The sequence below is a fragment of the Vicia villosa genome, linkage group LG6 (assembly GCF_029867415.1).
Source record: "Vicia villosa cultivar HV-30 ecotype Madison, WI linkage group LG6, Vvil1.0, whole genome shotgun sequence".
Lineage (NCBI taxonomy): Eukaryota > Viridiplantae > Streptophyta > Magnoliopsida > Fabales > Fabaceae > Vicia > Vicia villosa.
In genome coordinates this window covers 41,754,488-41,776,186 of record NC_081185.1, presented here as the reverse complement: position 1 = coordinate 41,776,186, position 21,699 = coordinate 41,754,488, and the positions used below count along the sequence as shown (strand labels likewise).

Here is a 21,699-nt window from a genome sequence, read left to right as displayed (position 1 = left end):
TATAACGAAGAATTCTCTTCAAAGCTTTCTAGTGTGAGTGAACTGGTTCTTCCATAAATCGACTCAAGATTCCGACACTTAGAGAAAGATCTGGTCTAGTACATGTGAGATATCGAAGACTTCCGACCAAGCTTCGAAATTTGTTTGCTTCGACACGTTCCCCCCCATCAAATTTTGAAAGCTTGGCTCCTGGCTCCATTGGTGTCGAGATTGGATTGCAACCTTCCATTTTGAACCTCTTCAGAATGTCGTTTGCATATTTTTCTTGTGAGACAAAAATTCCAGTTTCTTCTTGTCGAACTTCCAGACCAAGAAAGAAGCTCATTCGACCTAAGTCCGTCATTTCAAATTCTCGTGTCATTCGACCTTTGAATTCTTCGATCATTTGATCACTGTTGCCCAGGAAAATCAAGTCGTCGACATTGAGTGCAATGAGCAGTATATCTCCTTTATACTTCTTTACATATAGGGCATGTTCATAAGGACATTGTTGGAAACCATTCTTTTTGAAGTAAGTATCAATACGTGTATTCCATGCACGAGATGCCTGCTTTAATCCATAAAGTGCTTTCTTGAGTCTTAGCACTTTTCCTTCGCTTCCGTCTTTCATGTATCCTGGTAGTTGTTCGACATAGACTTCTTCTTCGAGCACACCATTCAAAAATACTGATTTGACATCCATTTGAAATATTGGCCATTTGAGCTGAGCAGCTTGAGAAATCAGCAGTCGAATTGTCTCCATTCTTGCAACTGGTGCGAATACTTCGTCATAATCTATTCCTTCCTTCTGCCTGTATCCTTTTGCCACAAGTCGCGCCTTGTACCTTTCGACTTTTCCTTGAGCATTCATCTTTTTCTTAAACACCCACTTCACACTAATGGTTCGACTTCCTTTTCGTAACTCTGCTAGTTCCCAAGTTTTGTTGTGTTCGATAGCTTTAATTTCTTCGTCCATGGCATTCTTCCACTTCTCATCTCTCCATGCTTCTTCGAAACTAATGTTTTCAGAATCTGCCAGTAGACACACAAGATGTACTTCTTCTGTATTATCATACAACTCTTGCAAGCTTCTCATTCTGGGCTGTGAGGATTCGTCTTCACTGTCAGAGTATTCAAACCTTGGTAATTGATTTTGGGTTGTTGGTATACCGACTGAGGGTTCTTCAGTTTCGACTATGTCTTCTGTCGAATTGTTCCAATCCCACCTACTTGCTTCATTCACTCGAACATCTCTACTTACTACGACCTTTTTGTTTATGGGGTCGAATAACCTGTATCCTTTTGTTTTCTCATCATACCCAATTAATATATATTTCTGACTCTTGTCTTCAAGCTTCGTTCTTCGTTGATCTGGTACATGTGCATAAGCAACACTACCAAATACTTTAAAATGAGATACAGTCGGTTTCTGTCCACTCCACGCTTCTTGCGGTGTTCGATCTCCCAACTTTGAATGCGGACATCTATTTTGAACATTGCACAGCTTCTGCCCAAAATTCCTTCGACATGTTCTTACTTTTGAGCATTGAACGAACCATGTCAAGGACTGTTCGATTTTTCCTTTCAGCAACCCCATTTTGTTGAGGTGAGTATGCTGCAGTTAGAAATCTCCTTATACCCTGCTCCTCGCAATACTTCATGAAAGCTGTCGAAGTATATTCTCCTCCTCTGTCAGAACGAAGTGCTTTGATGTGTCGATCAGTCGATTTTTCAACCATTACCTTGAACCCTTTGAATGCTTCGAATGCTTCAGATTTCTCTCTCAGGAAGTAGACCCAAGTCTTTCTTGAGAAATCATCGATGAAGGAAATGAAATACTTCTTGCCACTAAAGGATTCTGGAGTGATTGGTCCACAGATATCAGTGTGAATTAATTCAAGGATGTGCTTAGCATGATATTCTGCCTTCTTTTGAAAAGAAGTTCTCGTCTGCTTGCCAAAAACACAATTTTCACAAAATTTTCCTTCAAACTCCATGTTAGGCAATCCATGTACCATGTTTCTTCCCGCTAATCTCTTTAACCCAGCATGATGTAAGTGACCAAAACGTAGATGCCACAGAGTTGCTTGGTCTTCAGTGTCGATTTTCAAACATTTTTCTCGAACGCTTCTCAGATTCAGCTTGTACATTCGATTCCTTCCCATCTCAACTTGAGCAATTTGGTGCCCTGATTTATCCTTCAAATGCAGTATTCGATCCTTCATAAATATCGAATATCCCTTCTCTGTAAGTTGCCCCAGACTTAGAATATTTGCTTTTAAATTTGGTACATAATAAACATCTTGTATTTTTCCAGGTACGTTGTCTTTCTGCAAATAACAAATTGTTCCTTTGCCTTCGACCTTTACCTTCGACGCATCTCCAAAAGATACATGACCATCTTCAATTTTCTTTACTTCTTTGAATAGATGTTTGTGACCACACATATGATTACTTGCTCCTGAGTCAAGGTACCATATAGTGTCATCTTCTGTGTTTGTCTCCTTTTGGGTCATTAATAGGAATCTTTCGTTTGATTCTGTTTCTAGTGCGAAATTTGTTGTCTCTTCGACTTTCCTCCTGAATCGACAGTCTTTTGCAAGGTGTCCCCCTTTTCCACAATTGTAGCAACTGTATGAGTTGCAATCCTTCGCAAAATGTCCATGTTTTATGCATTTGTAGCATTCGATGTTGGAGTTCGACCTGCCACCTCTATGACCACGTCCTCGACCACGCCAATTTTGTTGACTTGCCTGTCCTCTTTCGAAATTGTTGTTCTGATAGCTTCGACCACCATCTCGACCTCTATGACCACGTCCTCGACCACGCTAGTTTTGAGATAAAAGTGCCCTTTCATCTCTAGTGGATTCCTTTGTCTGTTCTGCATTATCAAGTGTCTCCTCCTTCTTTTGTATTTTGCGTTGTTCGTGTGCCTCAAGTGAACCAGCTACTTCTTCGACAGTGATTGTCGCAAGGTCCTTCGACTCCTTTATTGCACATACTATATTTTCGAATTTTTCAGTCAAAGATCTTAAAATCTTTTCGACAACTCGAGCATCGGTCATTGCTTCTCCATTTCGTTTCAGTTGATTTATAACTGTTTGCACACGCGTGATGTAGTCCGACACGGGCTCCGTCTCCTTCATCTTCATCCTTTCTAATTCTCCTCGAAGAGTTTGCAAACGAACTTGCTTGACTCTATTTGCTCCTCTGAACGCCGTCTCTAGTGTATCCCACGCTTGCTTCGAAGTAGTTGAACCAGCAATCTTCTCAAAACCAGATTCGTCTACTGCTCTAAACAACATGTATAATGCCGTTTTGTCTTTCGACCGCGTCTCTTTCAACGCCTTGTTCTGGGCTGCTGTATTTCCTGTCGTGGTTTCTGGTTCTTCAAACCCTTCTTCTACAACCTCCCACACATCTAACGATCCAAGCAGCGCCTTCATCTGGATGCTCCAGTTCTCATAGTTTGATTTTGACAGTTGCGGCAATGGCATCTGGTTCATCATGTTTGCCATGCGCTCTGATACAAATTTGAAGGTAACAAATCAAACTACTCTCTTCCGATATATATTGACTTGCAAAGGATTTGTTGCAAAAGTGAAAATTAGGTTACAAAGAGAGGGTCTTTATATAGAGACCAGGGAAACATAAATAGACATAACATTTAATGATTAACTATTTCCTATGAAAGTTTGTCTGCCCTAGAGAATCTGTCTTTTGGCTTTCCAATACTGCATTTAAATTTATCCAACAAATACAACAAAAGAAATAATGCGTACAATAAAAACCAACAAGCTTAACTAAAACAATCTAATGGATTTACAAGTCAAACATTCAAATCAATAGCTACTAGACCATTGGATCTTGCTCCAATCTACTCCCACGAAAGAGTCTTAGCTAAGGGTGCAATTACCCTAGCACCTTTATGACCTCTTTTAAAGAGTATATCATTCCTAACTAACTAAATAAACTAGGTAATTGACAGTAAAAAAACAAGAGCCGCAAATTCTTCTTGGTCCTTCCTTTCATGAGGGTTCCAAAAACCAACATATGATCAGAGATCACGGCACACGAGGGCATCCTAAACAAACTTATCCAGTTAAAGAATGAGTTGTCAAGCACTTGCAAGTTGCAACCATAGGACAAAGAAGAAAAAGATGTAGGTGCATTTCTTTTGGTCCCAAACAAAGAGGACATACAAGATTATGGGAACCTGTCAGCACCCCTCGTCTCGTAAGTTCGTCCATGGTTTGGAACCTATTTAAAAGCAATGTAACTACTTGGATGTTGCTAGGCACATTGACATTCCATAACAGCTTAAAATCCACATCCAAATGTGGACATGCAAATACAATATTTATCAACCTAACATACACAAACTTATAAAAAAAACCTCCAGCTTCGAGCCACCAAACAAAAGTATCCACTGAAACTGGATTAGGATTTACGCCCAAAAGAATTCTTTCAAGCTCCTCCCAATCACTCCCCACGATATCTGCATTCAAGTCTGCAATAAATCTGACATTCCAGGCCCATTCACCATATATCCAATGCCTTGAACCATCCACGTTAGACATGGAATCCTGCACACGATCAAATAAACTAGGGAACAACGCTTTTAAAGGTTCTACACCAAGTCATCTATGACGCCAAGAGTTAATATCTGAGCCGTTTCCAAACTTACAAGAGATAGGATTGCCAAACCAATTGGAATCTCCCCTCTAATCTTATATGGAAAACCTAAAATATCTCTACCAAATCAAAGACTTTCTACTGTTAACTGGCCAAGAAGAATCCAGGATCAAACCTTTGTTGTCATCATATTTAAATTCCAGCAAGGAATACCAAACATAATTATTTAAATTCCACAAGTTCTGGGTGTCAACCAAAGGTTTAGACAACTTCTAAACATCATTTAGAAGCTGTCCATACATACTTCCTCAACCTCTCAAAGGTCCCCTAACCAAAAATCACATTTTTACCTCCATTAAAGCTTCTTTCAAGCTCATAACTTACCAAAATCCAAACAAAACACTTTCAAACCAAATTAGCCTTTCCAATAGTTTCTATTAGTCATATAGAAGCTATCCATAACCTCTAAACACTTACCAAAGGCCCCAAATAGAAAATCACCTTTCAAAACTCCATTAAAATACCTCTTTGAACCAAACTTGTCAAAACCAATTTGGCTCGTGCGTTTTCTGGCCTTTTGTGTTGGATACCTTCTAAACATCATTTAGAAGCTATCGAAACACCTATTTTGGATCTGTAACACTTGAAACCTCAAGTTCCAACCATAACTTTTTCTTGTTGTAGGTGAAATCGTGTTTGAAGTTTTAGGCAATTGAAGAGCATTGTGAGCATTCTAAAAGCTTCCTTGGAGGTCCCTGAAGGTTTCCGGATAGTTGCAACATTCCAAGAATCCCTCTAAGCAAGAGCTCAACCTCCATTTTCAGAGGTAAAAAGCTTGAACTCGAAGTTACTCATATGTGCATCAATTTGATTGAAACTTGTTCCATTTTTGTTTAGAATCATGTAGGGAGTAAAAGCCCTAAGGCTTTAGGGCTTGATTTGTTGTTTACAGAATTTAATTTTGAAAATAATTTTTAGGGTTCATCACTAATTTCCAGAAATTCACGTGTTTGAGTGTGAATAAATGTGTGTTAATTATATGTTTGAGTTCGTATGTTAATTCTGAACATGTTAGCATTATATTTTGTTAAAAATGATTGAGTTTTGAAGAAATCAAAAACTTGGCCATGATTGTTGTTGTTCTGTTTCCACAAAGAAGATGAAGTTTGCTGGGAAATTTGAATTCCGTTTAGCGCGCGTTTTTTAAAATATATTGAATGGTATGTGTTTGCATATGACTACATCGTGTCTGGCTCACTTGACAACCACTCTTGTACGTAGCGCTTGCAACCTCTAAGTCTGGGGTTCAAATCCCCCTTGCCCTATAATTTTGATTTGTTTTTCATTTTTCTCATTTTTACAACCAAACTTCACATATTTTGAACTGCTTGTCTCTCTTTGTCACTAAGCACGCGCAACCCAGTTGGTGTTGTTTTGTGCATTGAGTGAGAGTGCGTGGGTTCAAGCCTTGGCTCCCACAAATCCTTAATTTTAATCACTTGTTTTTTTTAGTTTTTATTAAACTTCTAAAAATCATTAAAAATAGTAAATTAATGTTTTTTAATCCCTTTTTTTTTGTGTGATTTATTTACTTTGTGTATTTTTATACCATGTTAAAAAATTCCAAAAATATTTAATATTTCTTCATTTTAAAATTAATCAAAACAAGTCTTTTATATATTAAAAAATCAACCAAAAATTATTTTATTTGGAATATTTCTTCAAAAGTAGCTTTGTGAATGTTTTGTAAATATTTGTTTAGAGTTAGAATAGGATGTCTTTGACTTCTTTATGTACCCTTAGACCATTTCTCTTAAAGAAATAAATATTTAACAATTAAAATCAATTAGGTTTAGGTGTTTATGATTAAACCCTAATTTGAAAACCCTAATTCAAAAACCCAAGGTTTAAAACCCTAACCCAAAAAGGAAAGAAACATGTTGATATTTGTTTATCAACGACTCATTAAGTTTGTTATCTTGTACATACTTGTTGATTTAATCCTTGTTTTGTACTTAATTGTTATTTTAACCATTATCTTGTTAATTTCTCTTATGTGTTGTTTATCTAACCCCATGTTTATCATATCAATCATTCATCATTCATACATGAGTTTGAATCCAAGGGTTTAGATACATCCATCTCTCTCTCATTTATTGATTATCATACTCACTTGTTTGATCTTGTGTCACATGATATCCCACACACACACTTGAGGTACCCATTGTTGATTGATTATGTTTGTTGTTTTTGTCCAAAAGGATGGGAATGATATTGACTAAAATTGTCAAGGTACTGAAACTCCCTTTCCAATCTCTTTTATCTTGTGTTTAAAAGTATTGTTAAAGCTTTTACCTTGTTTTTTAATGGTTTTGTATTGTTAAAGCTTAACCAAACCCTTTTGTTTTTTAAACCTTGGTACTAAAGAATAGAATTATTCCCGGTGAAACTATTCTTAGTGCATTGACCTTTTTATTGTTAAATCTAGGTCTTTGTTTTAAACCTTGGTGTTATGAGAAGAATTATTCCCGGTGAAACTTCTCCTAACCCATTGATCTTGTATTTTAAAGCTTGGTCCCTTGTTATTAAAATTGTTAAGTATTTTAAAGCTTAACCTTTTAAACTCATTATGTATTTTAAAACCTAATCCCCTTTTAAACGTGTTAAGTATTTTAAAGCTTAACCCTCTTTTAAAAAACTTGTGAGTATTTTAAAGCTCACACCCAAAAAGATTTTGGCCACTTTGGCCCCTCCTTTTATTTTTCTTTTAAGAGGAACTACAGAAGCTCTGACTTCCCTATTGTTAAAGGGGTATGTAGGCCTAAGATGCGATGTCTTATCGAGTTCACTTTCAAAAACTTCTCTTCCCATCCCCACATTCTTTTTAAACAAGTTTCACATATGTTTTCAAATGCATGTACAAACAAAAACAATAACATTTACAAAGAGGTTCCCATGGAGTACCATGGATATGAGGGGTGCTTAAAACCTTCCCCTTGTATAACAAACCCCCTTACCCAAATCTCTGTTAAGTTTATTAGTTTTGATTTTAAAAACTTTTGTGGGTTTTATTCGCTCTTTCTCCCATTCCTTTTGGAAACAATAAAGCATGGTTGCGACTATGTTTAAAACAAAATGAGCTAAGTCTATTCAATGACTTTAGTCTCATCAATTTCACCGCTATAGCGCGGATAGCCAATCTTGAGAATTTGTGAATTCCATTCACCATGCTCATCTACTAAGTCACACACTCAAGCCCCACATAGATCTTTTGGAATAGTTATATCTTGGATATTCAAACATTAATCCTTCCCCAACCAATTCTCTTCTCATGCACTAATTCTCTTACAATCTCCAACAGTCCATATACCCGTGTCAAGCATCATCAGAATCGTTCTTGTGATATCTTTCCAAAGACTAGAATCAATAGGTTTGGCCTTCATAAGATCCATTCCTTCCCACACCTGATATTTGCTTTTTAGAAATTGGCAAAGCTTCCAACCCAACTTCATCAGGCAAAATTCAAATTATGGAGATTTCTCAAACCAATGCCTCCCATGTCCTTTGGCTTTGTTAAGGTTTCCCACCATATAACATGAATCCTTCTATGCTCATTACTCTCTCCCCAAATGAACTTCCTTTGCAACATATAAATTTCATCAAAGCATGATTTAGGAAGAATATTTGTCATCATCAGATACAAAGACATAACTTCAATCACACTCTTAGCAAGAGTGATTCACACACACACACATATATATATATCGTGAGAAACGAGAACTATCAATATCAATCGTCAAATATAATTAACGTCTAAGATTTAAAAATTCCAAACAAAGAACAACATGCTGAATTATTTTCTATTAAGCTTAACATTTAAATATTCTATAAAAAAAAATTGTACCATAAATTTTTTTATTTTTATTGAATCATTTTTAAAATAAATTTTATAAACATATTTAATATCTAGTTAGAATATTATGAGTACAAAATATAACTAAAATGTAATCAATATTTTTATTTAAAATTAAAATTTTATAAACTTTAAATATTTTTCAATATTAAAAGAAGAATTCAAAAATAAAAAATTACTAAAATAGTATAAATTTTTTTTGTTATTTTGATTTTTTAAAAAAGCCAAAATTATATTAATTTCAAAATACTTAGAAGCATAAATTATTACTACTCCTCGTAGTGAAAACATTTTTTCAAAAAACAAAATTCTATCATTTGATTTAATTTAAAAAATTTAACTTTGAGAAAATTAATTTAATTAAAGAAAACCATTTTATCCTTGTATTTTTAATTTTTATATATAGAAGTATGTATTTCCACATTTTATTTTGTCGAGCAGATTGTTCTAAAATTACTTTTGAAATCAAACTAGACTCTCAATATTTTAATAACAATTTAATCATCACAATTAAGATTACTAATAAAAAATTTATCACTAATTAAATATCTCATTTTCTGAATTAAAAGTAATTTAAACAAATAAAATATTTTATTTTTTAAACAATTAGTATTCGGTGAAGTTATTATCGTTTTAATGTATCAGTGTGTGAGCTAGTTTAATTACAAACAATCATTTATTTTCTTTAGAAAATCAAATTATTATTTTTTAATTAATGATAATTCAAAGAGTGAACTAAGTTATTTGTATTAAATTTTTTACTTAGTAATCTTTATTACTATATTGATATTAAAATATTATATGTCTTATTTGGCTTTAAAATTAAGTCTTGAACAATTTATTTACTCAAATTGTAAAAAAATATAGTTATATAAAAAGCGAGATACAATGTTAAAATATACTTTTTATTAAATTAATTATATAAGAGTTAATATTTAAAAAAATTAAATGACATAATTTTATGAAAAAATAATTTTACTACTAAGAAGATGAGTAAATAGTTTATACTTTTAACTTTTGAATTAATATATTTTTTAAAAATTTTATTTCAGAATATTTTTTTAGTCTTGAAAAATGATTTAGATAGTTTTATTTTGGAAATAACTTATATAAATATAATTTTAAATAAAAAGCAAATTCATTTAAATTATTTTATATTCATATCTTAACTAAATATTAAATATGTTTATAAGAAGTTTTTCGAAAATATTTTTATAAAGATTAAATAATTTTAAAAAAATATTTTGTGTAAAAGTCTCTTTATATGAAATTTTAAAATATTAGTGCAATAGAAAATAATTAAGTTTATTCTCTTTATATGAAACTTTTAAATTTTAGACGTCAGTTATATCTGACAATTGATATTAATAGTTCTCGTTTCTCATAAAAAAATATAAATTTTCATCGGATACGATATATATATATATATATATATATATATATATATATATATATATATATATATATATATAAAACTTTTTTAAGTCATTTATAATTTATTTAAATATTATATATATTATTTTGATGTGAATTTTTCTCTTATGTTTTCGCACACATTAAAATATTTTATTTATAATTAGTAAGAAAATTTAAATGTGAAAAGTTGAATTAATTTACTAATATTAAAATTATCATGAGACCTATTAAATATAAATGTCAACTATTAATTTAAATTCACCATTATAATTCGAAATCAAATTTTAAAATTTGACATTTTGGTCATTTGATCTTATCCCCTTGAAATTATGTGGTCTAATACTGTTTGATTAATTTTAGGAAAAATAATAAGAGGGATGGTGGTCTTGATAGTTTTTCTTTTAATTACCGGAAAGAAAATTCGATTTGAACATATTTAATAATAATAATTTTTGAAATTTGTTATTCTGTTTAAAATATTTCTATGTTAAATTTATTATTTCTTTTAATGCACATTTATTTTTGTGTCAATAAATACTCCTTAATCTTTTAAATACATATATTCTCATAATACAAAAGGGTATACTATCTGTCTCTTATCTCTCCGAAAGAATGACAATCGCATACCTTTTTTTCTTTTTGGGCATTTACGCCAATGCATATTGCAGTACCCCGCTTCTTAGCATCACTACTCAAGATATCAAGTTGGTGAATAAACCACATGTTACTCTCAAACTATATTATATAACTCATTTGATGTTCCCCCTGAACTATTCCTTTAAGAGTATTATTGTATAGTTTTGTTATATGATATTTAAACCCTAAATCCTAATAGTAGTTATTTAGATCTTATTTTTTTAAGGTGCATGATCAAACTCTTATGTGCCTCATAATCTTTTTATTTTCTTGCAGACCAATCATGATAGGATGCAAATTCAAGAACCCTAACAAGGCTTACAAAACTAAGAGAAACAAGTAAATAAACTAAAAAAAATAGAATTAAAAGATAACTTGATTTTTCATTGATTTGATAATCTTTTCATCTCTTAGGGAGAGTACATATATAACATTACTAATGGATACTAATAATATAAAAGCCCATACACTACTAAAAGCCCAATAATAATAACAATAATACTAATAATAATACTAATAAATAATACTATTATACCCCTCTATCATTGCCGTCGGGTTCACTTGAACCTTGTCCTCAAGGTTCTAAAATTAATACCAAAATGGAGATATCTTTCCACGATCGCATTGCTTGAATAACAAATTGTCATTGTGATTATTGGCAACACAAACACAAACTTCAGTCTTTGAAAAATCCACTTTTTTTTTCCATGTAAGGTGGCAATTGTCTAACAGTACCTAAATACCACCTCCAAGCTTCCAAAGTTTCGGCTGAAACAACTTCTAAGCAGTGAGAACCTTCAGCTAGTTGCAAGACTCCAGTTCTTAATATATTTTTATCATAATTCATTTTTAGAGTGAGAGAAGCAGTGTTCAAGTATTTCACTATAAGGGGTATGCAATGTATGAAAGGCACAAGGTTTTGGACGGCAAGGTGTAGTTGCTTTCCAAATACAGACGCAATTTCTTTGCTAAAACAATAAAAATTTACTGAAAACCTTCCAACAGCAATATCATCTACCTTGGCTTGCACCTTGGATAGGAGATGTAACAACATAAAATGAAAAGCTACCTCATCATTTCCTAGAACAGCTGAGAGATATTTTAACAAAGACTTCCAGATACCTCTGATAAAGTCAGGTTTTGGCTGTGAGATCAAGCACATGCTGATAGGAAGTTTCCTTCTCAAAATCTGACAGTATGAGGCGTTACCGTGAGTATACGAACTTAGCCTAAAGCAATGCAAACATTTCAAAGAAACCATAATTGGAATTTGTTTGTCATCCCACAAAATGGTTTCTTCACCTCTTTTAATAAAAAATTCCACTACTTTTCTATTTGTAATTATACTCAAACTCCTTTCTTGCCAAAATTTTGCAATTGCAGAAACTGAAATTTGGTGATATGGGAAAATAAGGTGAAAGCCCAATATGGAAGGATTGTAAGTCTTAATGAAATAGGGGTCAAGCAAGGACCAAACAATTCTAAATTTATTGACACTGCAATGCATCCTTTCAAGTAAAGAATTACTTTCAAGTAGAGTCAAAAAAATTTCCAATTCTTGGAAGAGTGTAGTATTCACACAAATGGGTGTCAGAGGAATTTTAACAAGCAACTTGTGGGCAAAAGCTGAAATCAGAGTGTTGGCATATATGTTTGGTTCATTTGTTCCACAATCAAGAATACGAGCAACATTTAAAAATACATTAGCAGCCCTATATTCATCTCTAGTTGAATCTTTCCACAATTTTGTCAACATTTGAGGATCAAATGAAAATTCATAATTAAGGATGGTAAGCAACTGGTTTATGAATGAGATGTTTAGTGAAGGTTGTTGAGAATCACAAGATATGTTTACCTTGGAAGGAATTTGTGGAGGAGTGATGAAATTGTTGATGTCAAAAGTAGGCGCAGGTGGTTTCGGCGGAATTGCAAAATCAGCAGCATCTTGAAACCCTCCATCTTGGAATTGAGTCTCGACCACAAGTTTAACATTGGTATCCAAGATTGTAGGTGGCTGAAAGATGTACATATAGTGTATCGTGGTGTTGTGAAGCACTGTAGCAACGAGATTAGAGCTGGTGTTGTGAAGCACTGTTGCAACGAGATTAAAGTTATCACCGAGTGCAAAGTTGTAGGTGGGTGGACGAATTAGAAATAGAGATGAAAACCAGAATTTCTTTTCCAAAGACGTGAACACCATCGAATGTCGTGACTCCAACGCTAGTAATGAAGGTTTGTGAATGAAACTTTTCAGAAAGTCGTGAGCGTCTTTGGAGCTAGCAAATTCTGATGGAAATGATGTTGAAAGAATGTCTGGATCTAAGATTAGTAGCAGTCGTTTCTCCTTAGGAATGAAGTCAAATGGTTTTGAGTAAAATGGAGTTGTGACATTGGAAACCCTCAATGACGGTGAATTAGGGGGTTTTGGTGGAATTGGTGTTACCGAGAATTCAACCTCATCGCTAAAACCCATGGGTGTGGAATTAGACTTGATCACACAAACTGAATCTGTGATTTTACTACAAGGTGTAGATACCGTAAAAACAAGTGAGTCGATTTGTTGTTGCTTCGGTTTTAGCATAGGAATCCCAACCCTTTCATCGACTGAAGACACTGGTTCAACAACAAAATTTTCAAGGCAAGATGTTTTTTTGATGGTTGTCATGGATGTTAGATCTGGTTCTACCTCATTATACAGATCTGATGATGATGATTCTTTTAAGTCACCATCAATTGCAGGAAGTTGTTCGACAACAAATTCATCATGAAAAGAAGTTTCATCAACAGATTTCGTCGAATCCAGATATGGCTGTTCCTCCTCATCTTCTATTGGCAAAATTTCTCTCCATTCAGGTTTAAAACGCCATAGCAATGCTATTGTAAATGTGTCCCAATTATATCTCGGATGAACACGACACCACCATATCCACCATGTGAAAGCAGAACCTCTCAATGCTCCAACAGCTTTTAAAACCTTCAATGATTTGGGTGTTTCATGCTCCTTGAAAAATTTCTCCAAACATAGAATCCACCAATAGGCATCTTCTTCCCCATCAAACAATAATATCGTCATGACTTTAAGCGGAAGTGAGATCTCTCAATGAAAGCACCAATTGATAGGATGCAAATTCAAGAACCCTAACAAGGCTTACAAAACTAAGAGAAACAAGTAAATAAACTAAAAAAAATAGAATTAAAAGATAACTTGATTTTTCATTGATGTGATAATCTTTTCATCTCTTAGTGAGAGTACATATATAACATTACTAATGGATACTAATAATATAAAAGCCCATACACTACTAAAAGCCCAATAATAATAACAATAATACTAATAATAATACTAATAAATAATACTATTATACCCCTCTATCAAATGATGTAAGTGGTTTTGAATCTTTGCCTCATCAATTTCGAGTGCTTAAAGCAAGTGAGAAAAATAAAGTATGGGAAGAAGATTATGAATTTCACATCGACTATACACCACCTAGGACGCATCCTATTCCTTATCCTCCTCCTCCTCATGATAAGAATGATGAAGTAAGTGAAGAAAGCTCTGAATTTAACATTGACTATACACCACCTAGGACGCATCCTACTCCGTCTCCTCCTCCTCAAGATAAGAAAAATGAAATAAATAATGAAAGTTCTGAATTTGACATCGACTATACACCACCAAGGACACATCCTACTCCATCGCCTCCTCCTCATGATGAAAATAAAGATGTAAGTGAAGATAGATCTGAATTTGATATCGACTATGCACCACCTAGGACGCATCCTACTCCATCTCTTCCTCCTCATGGTGAGAATGATGAAGTAAGTGAAGAAAGCTATGAACTTAGCATCGATTATACACCACCTAGGACACATCCAACTCCGTCTCCTCCTCCTCATGGTGAGAATGATGAAGTAAGTGAAGAAAGCTATGCATTTAACATTGATCATACACCACCAAGGATACATCCTATTTCATCTCCTCCTCCAAACAATTAAGCAACAAAGGCTAGGGTTTACTATAAATCTTTGTTGATAATGTATGTGCCAAACTAAGAAGAAGAAAATAATTTATTTTTTATATTTTTATGATGATAATGATATTTGGCACCGACTTGAAAAATCAACCCCTCTAAAAATTTGGCAGTCTAACAATGACTCTTATTGATTTTTTGTTAATTATATATCAACTTTGTTACATATTTTATATTGTATAGTTACATAATAGACCTAAGACTACCTTATTTCATATTATATTTTCTACATTATGTTTTTTTAAGCAAGATTATATTAAGACAGAGAATTAAGAGTTCTCAAAACCTGTTTACACATAAAATGGGGTAAACCCGTCAACAAAAAAGAGAAATTATGAACCAATTAGAATTACGGAAGATATAACAAAGGATCTTTGTTAAATTCATAAAAAACTACATATGGGGTGACTAATTTCTCCTATAAAAGACCACTTCCAAATCAAAGATTTGATACCCCAAACCGCATTATTCACATTCCAAACCTCATTTCTAAAGCAAATTTCATTCCTATTTAACCAAAGAAACCGCAAAATAGCTAACCACACCACTCCTAATTTTTCTTCTTTCACCTTCTTTTTTTACAAAAATAAAGCCAATCCATGAAACACGATAAACAATCTTCTTCCAAATCTCCATCCGACTTTCCTATCCAAATTGCAACCTCCCTCCACGCCACCTCCACCATCTTGCATTTGAAGAAAGAATGATCCCGACTTTCCAGATTAATACCGCAAAAAACACACTTAGTATTATCCATAGACAAAGCTATTCTTCTATACACAAGTAAATCCTTTGCCGGGAGTCTATTCACAAAAAGTCTCCACCCAAAAGCTTTAAGTTTGAAAGGCACTTCCAACTTCCAAATTAAAGCTAAAGCAACGTCATTCCTATTAGAAGGACCAAACGGAATATGCATTCCAGCATAATGCCCATAACATGAAGCAACCAAAAAATCACCATCCAGCGTAATATTCAAATTAATGTCATCCTTCACATCTAAAACCACCCCACAACCATTAATAAAATTCTGAAAAGACACATAGGCTGATCTAGTGAACGGATCGGTAAGATGAAATGAAGTAATACCACAACTCCCTCATTTCAAAACTTCGTTCTCCCATCCTCCCATACCCGCAACCGACACTTTTTTCAATAAAGAGACCAAATATAATTCTGGAAATTTCTCTTTCAAAAAAAATTCCTCCCTCCACGCTTAAATCGGCAATGAGATACCATAGGATCAACACCCACGCTTTTCCCAACCGAAATTAAATCATTCCACCAATAAGAAGAAGTAGATGAAGAGGAAGAAACAGAGTCTAAAGGAATCATACCTCCGCAAAGGCTCTTCATAGATAAGTCACCATAACGGGCTTTCAACAAGTTATACCAAACCGAATTATTACCTTTTAGAATTCTCCATCTCCATTTGTTATGAAGAGCCAAATTGAAATCTGAAATGTTTTTGATGCCAAGCCCTCCTTTTTCAAGCGGAAGACACACGTTCTTCCAACTCACCCAATGAATCCTTCTCTTATTATCCTCCACCTCTCCTCCCCAAAGAAAATTACTTTGCACCCTAGTAAATTCCTTGGCCACCATAATCGGCATCTTATAAACAGACATAGTAAAAATAGTGAGCGAGCTAAAAATGGATTTCAAGAGAGTGATCCTACCACCAAAGCTAAAAAACCGGTTTTTCCAACCCACTAGGCACTTCTTCATCTTCGACAAGAGATGTATCCAAGAAGAATATCTCCTTGGATTACATCCAATAATAATCCCAAGAAACAAAAATTTGCTACCCTCAACTATACAAGAAAGAACAAAAGAAGCGGAATCTAAGAAATTATTATTCACATTAATCCAACCAATTTACTATTACGATAATTAATTCCAAGACCCGACACAAGCTCAAAAGATTTCAACACCAATTTAATAGCACACACTTGTCTCCAAGTACCTTAACCCACAAACAAAGTATCATCCGCGAATTGAAGAATGTCGACGAAACTAATCCCATTAATCCCCACACCTCTAAATTCACCGTTCTCGGACGACGTCCGAACAAGACCCGCAAGGCCCTCGGTAACCAACACAAAAAGAAAAGGCGATAAAGGATCCCCTTGCCTTAAAACTTTCTCCACTACAAACTCCTTCATCGGACTACCATTAACCAACACGGACATACTACTTTGAAAAACAAACTTTTCCATCCATCTCCTCCACCTCATACCGAAACCCATCCTACACAACATGTTTCAAAGAAAATTCCAAGAAACTTTATCATACGCCTTCTTAAAATCTACTTTGAATAAAAGGCAAACCCTCCCCTTTTTCTTAGCAAAATCCACCACCTCATTACCCACTAAGACCCCATCAAGAAGATGTCTACCCGGAACAAAAGCACTTTGACACTGCAAAATAATCGAGTGAAACACTTTTTTCAAACTTCCCGCCAAGATCTTAGAAATGACCTTGTACATACAACACACTAAGAAAATAGGCCTATATTCATCTAAAGAAGTCGGATTCGTAGACTTAGGAACCAGAGTAAAAAAATATTAAATTATTGCCTTTGAGATTCTTCCACCGGAATGAAAATAATTAAGATAATTCACAAAATCATCCTTAATGAAGAACCAACACTTTTTTATAAACAAAAAGGAGAAACCATCCGGACCCGGGCTCTTGGAACTCCCACAACTCCAAATAGCATCCTTAATATCTTCTTCTTGAAAAGGACTTCCAATAACTAAATTATCCTCGAAAGTAATACTCTTAAAAGAAATACCATCTAAAAGTGTTCTATCCGCATCCAACTCGATAAACTTGTTAAAAAAATGTTTTCTCACTTCTTCCCTAACCTCCTCCACCTTCTCCACTAAACCCTCGTGAGTGTTAATTGGCCCAATATGATTGTGCCTTCTTCTTTCCCTCACCACCTTGTGAAAAAACTACTATTTGAATCTCCATCATTTAACCATTTAAGTCTTGATTTTTGACCAAGCATGTTTTCCTTTATCCTCAAATTTAACCAAAACCTCTCCCCTACAAGTTGACCAACCACCCCCATCTATTAACAATAACATCCGACACAAGGAACCGATTAATTCTACTCATGGCCCTTCGATCACCACTACACCAAGTATATTTTTTCCCTTTACACCGCACATCCAACAAACCACTATCTTCCATGAATTTACAAAAAAGATCCGAACCATTATCCAATTCCCTCCCCCTCTGCCCTTTCCTCTCACCAAGATTTTTAGTCTCTTATAATGGGTCCTAGGCTAACATCTTTGCGCTTGATGATCCTGGATCTTTCTCGAATCCCAAAGGCTCATCATCATAGATAGCGTCTAGCCTTTGGTTTATCGTATCTTTGAATACTTGTTCTTCAGGAGACTCTAGTATTATGTTTGCCCCCTGTCCTATATCATTCAACCCAATGCTTTTGGCCCCAACAACCATGTCAATAATTTCGGCTTCGAGAGCTGCTATTATTTTATTCTCAGCCATATAGGCCGAAATATTTTCAAAGAATGAAGATTCAGACATAATCAATGTCTTCGTTCCAACCCGAGGGCCGTATTCTTGTTGATTCTTCTTCAGGATCTCCCATAATTTCACGATCCCATTGAAAACCATTTGGGTGGAGAGTTAGGAAGTATAGATAATTCTTGTTTGGGGAATAAACATCTTCAGCTGGGCTACATGGACTTATATTTCCAAGATTCTTGTCGAAATTTGCTTTATCCACCTGGTTTACTTCGCTCATGAAGTAACTTTGATCAGCTTCTATGTTCTCCACTATGCCATCCGTTCTCCAAATAGATACCCTCTGATGCATGGTCGAAGGTACTTTCCCAACACCGTGGATCCATTCTCTTCCAAGGAGTAAATTGTAATTGGCCTTTGCTGGAACCACCATGAACACGGTAGGCCTTGTGATTGATCCCACAGTTAAATCTACTTGAATAACTCCCAGAGTGTGTCCTATTTTTCCTTCGTAGTTCGATAAAACCATGTTATGAGGTTTCACATCTGTATCGAACACTCCTAACTTCTTCAACATGAATTGAGGCATGAGATTCACTACCGCTCCTCCATCCACCAGAACTTTATTCACTCCCACCTGTTCTATTTTGACCCTTATATAGAGAGGTTTGAGATGATTCTGCCTACCTTGACGTGGTCGCTCGAACTGGGCATTTTGCTCTTCGATGACACCGTTACTGAGGACATAGTAACTCACGGGTTTATGTTTCGCCATCTCTGCTGCGTCAACCTCATCATCTTCATCAATCTCTGTTTCCTGGTTGTACTCGTGCGGTAACACTGAGACCACATTGCAAGAATTCATGTGTAAAGACGAGACTCCATCAAAGTCGAAGTCATCAGTAGGTATATCATCCTCCCTTATTTGTTCTTCTTCAGCCTTATTATAATCCATTTTCCCCCAGCAGGGAATAACTTTCTTCCTACAGGAGGTTTGGTTGAATGAATTTCGTCTGGGAAGGTTTTTGTATTGCTGGATTCTCCCATTTCATTCGAAGCTGTCTCCTTTTCTGCTTTCTTCAGCCTCTGATGCCTTCTCCACTGGGACCTTGACATAGGGTTCTTACCTTTGTAGTTCCCCAGTCTAACAGCTTCCCTTTCTGACTCCTAAAATTTCTTTCTTTAAGCCTAGGACGCTCTTCCTCCATTTGTGCTCTGAGACCTCAGATGGTACTTTGAAGGTAACTTTGGATGTGGGCTATCCTGTCGAAAATATAGAGATATGGGTTACCCCTACGGGCATCCCAGTTTTGATTGGATGGAATTCTTTCAAAGGATTCTGACAACCTTCGATGGTAAACCGCTCCACATCTTGGACACATTAAACATTCAGTTTCGTCTTTGTGGAAACGAACAAGAAAACCTGATAGGCTTTCTCCAAGTTTGGGATACACCCCTAGTGTCATACCCCAAAATTTGCCTTCCACATTTCATCCTCAATGACTCAAGGCTCAAGGGTTTTATCAAGACTTTCCCCTAAGCAAGGATCTCCTAAACTAGGGTTTTGTATCCTCCTAAGGAAATTGACAAAATAAGGTCTCCAATGGATTTCATATGACTCATTTTGCTTCAAAACATATCCATGTAAAAAGGTAAGCTTCAACTCTAAGGATTGCTCACTCAATGGCTCAGATGATCCACTGTCGACTAGTTTGACCTAAAAGTCAACTATGGTCAAAGTATAGTCAAAACTCCTGATTTTTGGTTAACAACAACATTATGAAGTATAATTCATCATTTGATCAAAGGTTGATCATGATTCATCAAGGAAAAGCTTCAAAATCAACAAAGGGCATAGTTACTAAATTAGGGTTTTGGTCCAAAAAGTCAACTGTAATTTGACCAGGCATAACTTTCACATGGAACATCAGAAATTTCTCACTCAAATCCAATTTTGAAGGAAATTTGATTCTCTACAACTTTTTCTCTCACATGCCAAGGCCAGAAATGCTTAATTTGGGAGATATGGTACAAAAGATTATAGGTCCTTTTCAAAAGTCAACCAAAAGCATTTTTTGTAAAAGGGCATATCATCAAGATAAAATCCTCAAATGAAAAATATGTTACAAAGTGGCTTGTAGAGGACATCTTGAGGTTTCCAAAAAGTTCTAGAACTATTTCATATCTTAAAAATTGAGGGAGATATTCCTTGTCAAAGTTGGGCAGTTTTGAAAGAAAAATATGAAGTAAAAGGGGTTCAAATTGGAGTTTCTTGCAAATCGGCCTATCTTTTTAAGGTTTAATCTTGGCCCACAACTTACCCAAGCTATCGAATTTATCTGCCACGAATTTTAGTATTTTTATTTGATTTTATATAATTTTTATTCATTTAAATAATGACTTAAAGTTATGTAAATCAAGGAAAATCAAATATATGGTAATAGACCTCATAATAATCAATCTAAATCATTATTTATGGCATATTTTCAACACATATTCGTGGGAAAAAAGATTGGAGAGAGAAGGAGAATTTTGAAACAAAAATAGAAAGATTGAAAATCAATTTTCAATCAAATATCAATCACATGAATTATGGAGATTGGGGTGAGCTTTTTAACCTAATTCACTCTTCTATAAGTAGAGGACACAAGCCAATTTAATAGGGGACGAATTTCTGGGCAGAGAACCATATTCAAGAGAAAGAAAATTCACTCAAAATCAAGATTCGGTTTTGGAGAATTAAGGACTTTCAAGGGATTCTAAGGATTGCAAAACGTTCCTGGGAAGATTCTAAAGCTGTGTGGATCATTACCCTACTTTAACACCCCCAGAATTACCTCCATTAAGGCCACGGTAAGTCTCTTCAAACTCCGGTTCGATTGCTTTGATCCATGCCATGTCAACGTGTTTTGATTGCATATTATGATTTATTTTGATGTTATGAATGTTTCTGGATTGTTTAATTGGAGTTTGCGTGATTAAAACTTGAATCACCATTGTTGGCTGAGTTGGGGTTCATAAGTTTAGAATTGGGGCTTTGCGCTAGGGGCGAAATTGGAGGGATTTAAGGGCATATTCAGGTTCGTGAGGCTTGGACGAAAAGATTGGGGGGTCGCGAAATATTTATGCATGTATATATGCTATTCGTTGTGAACAGGTTGATTTTCTATGAGATAAATCCCTAGCAAAACCGTAGCTAAAAGTTGCAGGTTTTTGTGAGTTTTGTGGGGAATACGATGAGGTGTCTCCACACCATTGGGCTATTTGAATTCGTGCGCCTGTTTGTTGGGTTAGCTGGCAATGATTGTATATTATTTTTGTTCCCCATGTTATAAATAACTATCTGGGTTAGTTGAAGTGGTGAGGCGCGCGTTGTGTTCACTCAAGGGTCCAGGGTTCGATCCCTGGCCCTTACAATATTTTTTATACAAATTTCTCTGGTCATCCCATGCGTACACAACCTTAGGGTGCTCCATATACCCTCATATCTGACCATAGGATTCCCAAGTCCCTTAAATCTAACACCCCAGGGTTAATGAATATATCATGGACCTTCAGCCAATTCATACACAATCAAAATCTCTTCTT

At 35.0% G+C, this 21,699-nt stretch overlaps 1 protein-coding gene across 1 annotated transcript; it reads left to right on the top strand.

Moving 5' to 3' along the window:
• The first annotated feature begins 13,650 nt into the window (after window positions 1–13,650).
• On the top strand, window positions 13,651–14,575 carry LOC131613582 (early nodulin-75-like). Its single transcript, XM_058885238.1, has 2 exons — window positions 13,651–13,666; window positions 14,007–14,575. Exons 1-2 carry the CDS (start codon window positions 13,651–13,653, stop codon window positions 14,573–14,575), a joined length of 585 nt encoding a protein of 194 aa, XP_058741221.1.
• The last annotated feature ends 7,124 nt before the right edge of the window (window positions 14,576–21,699 follow it).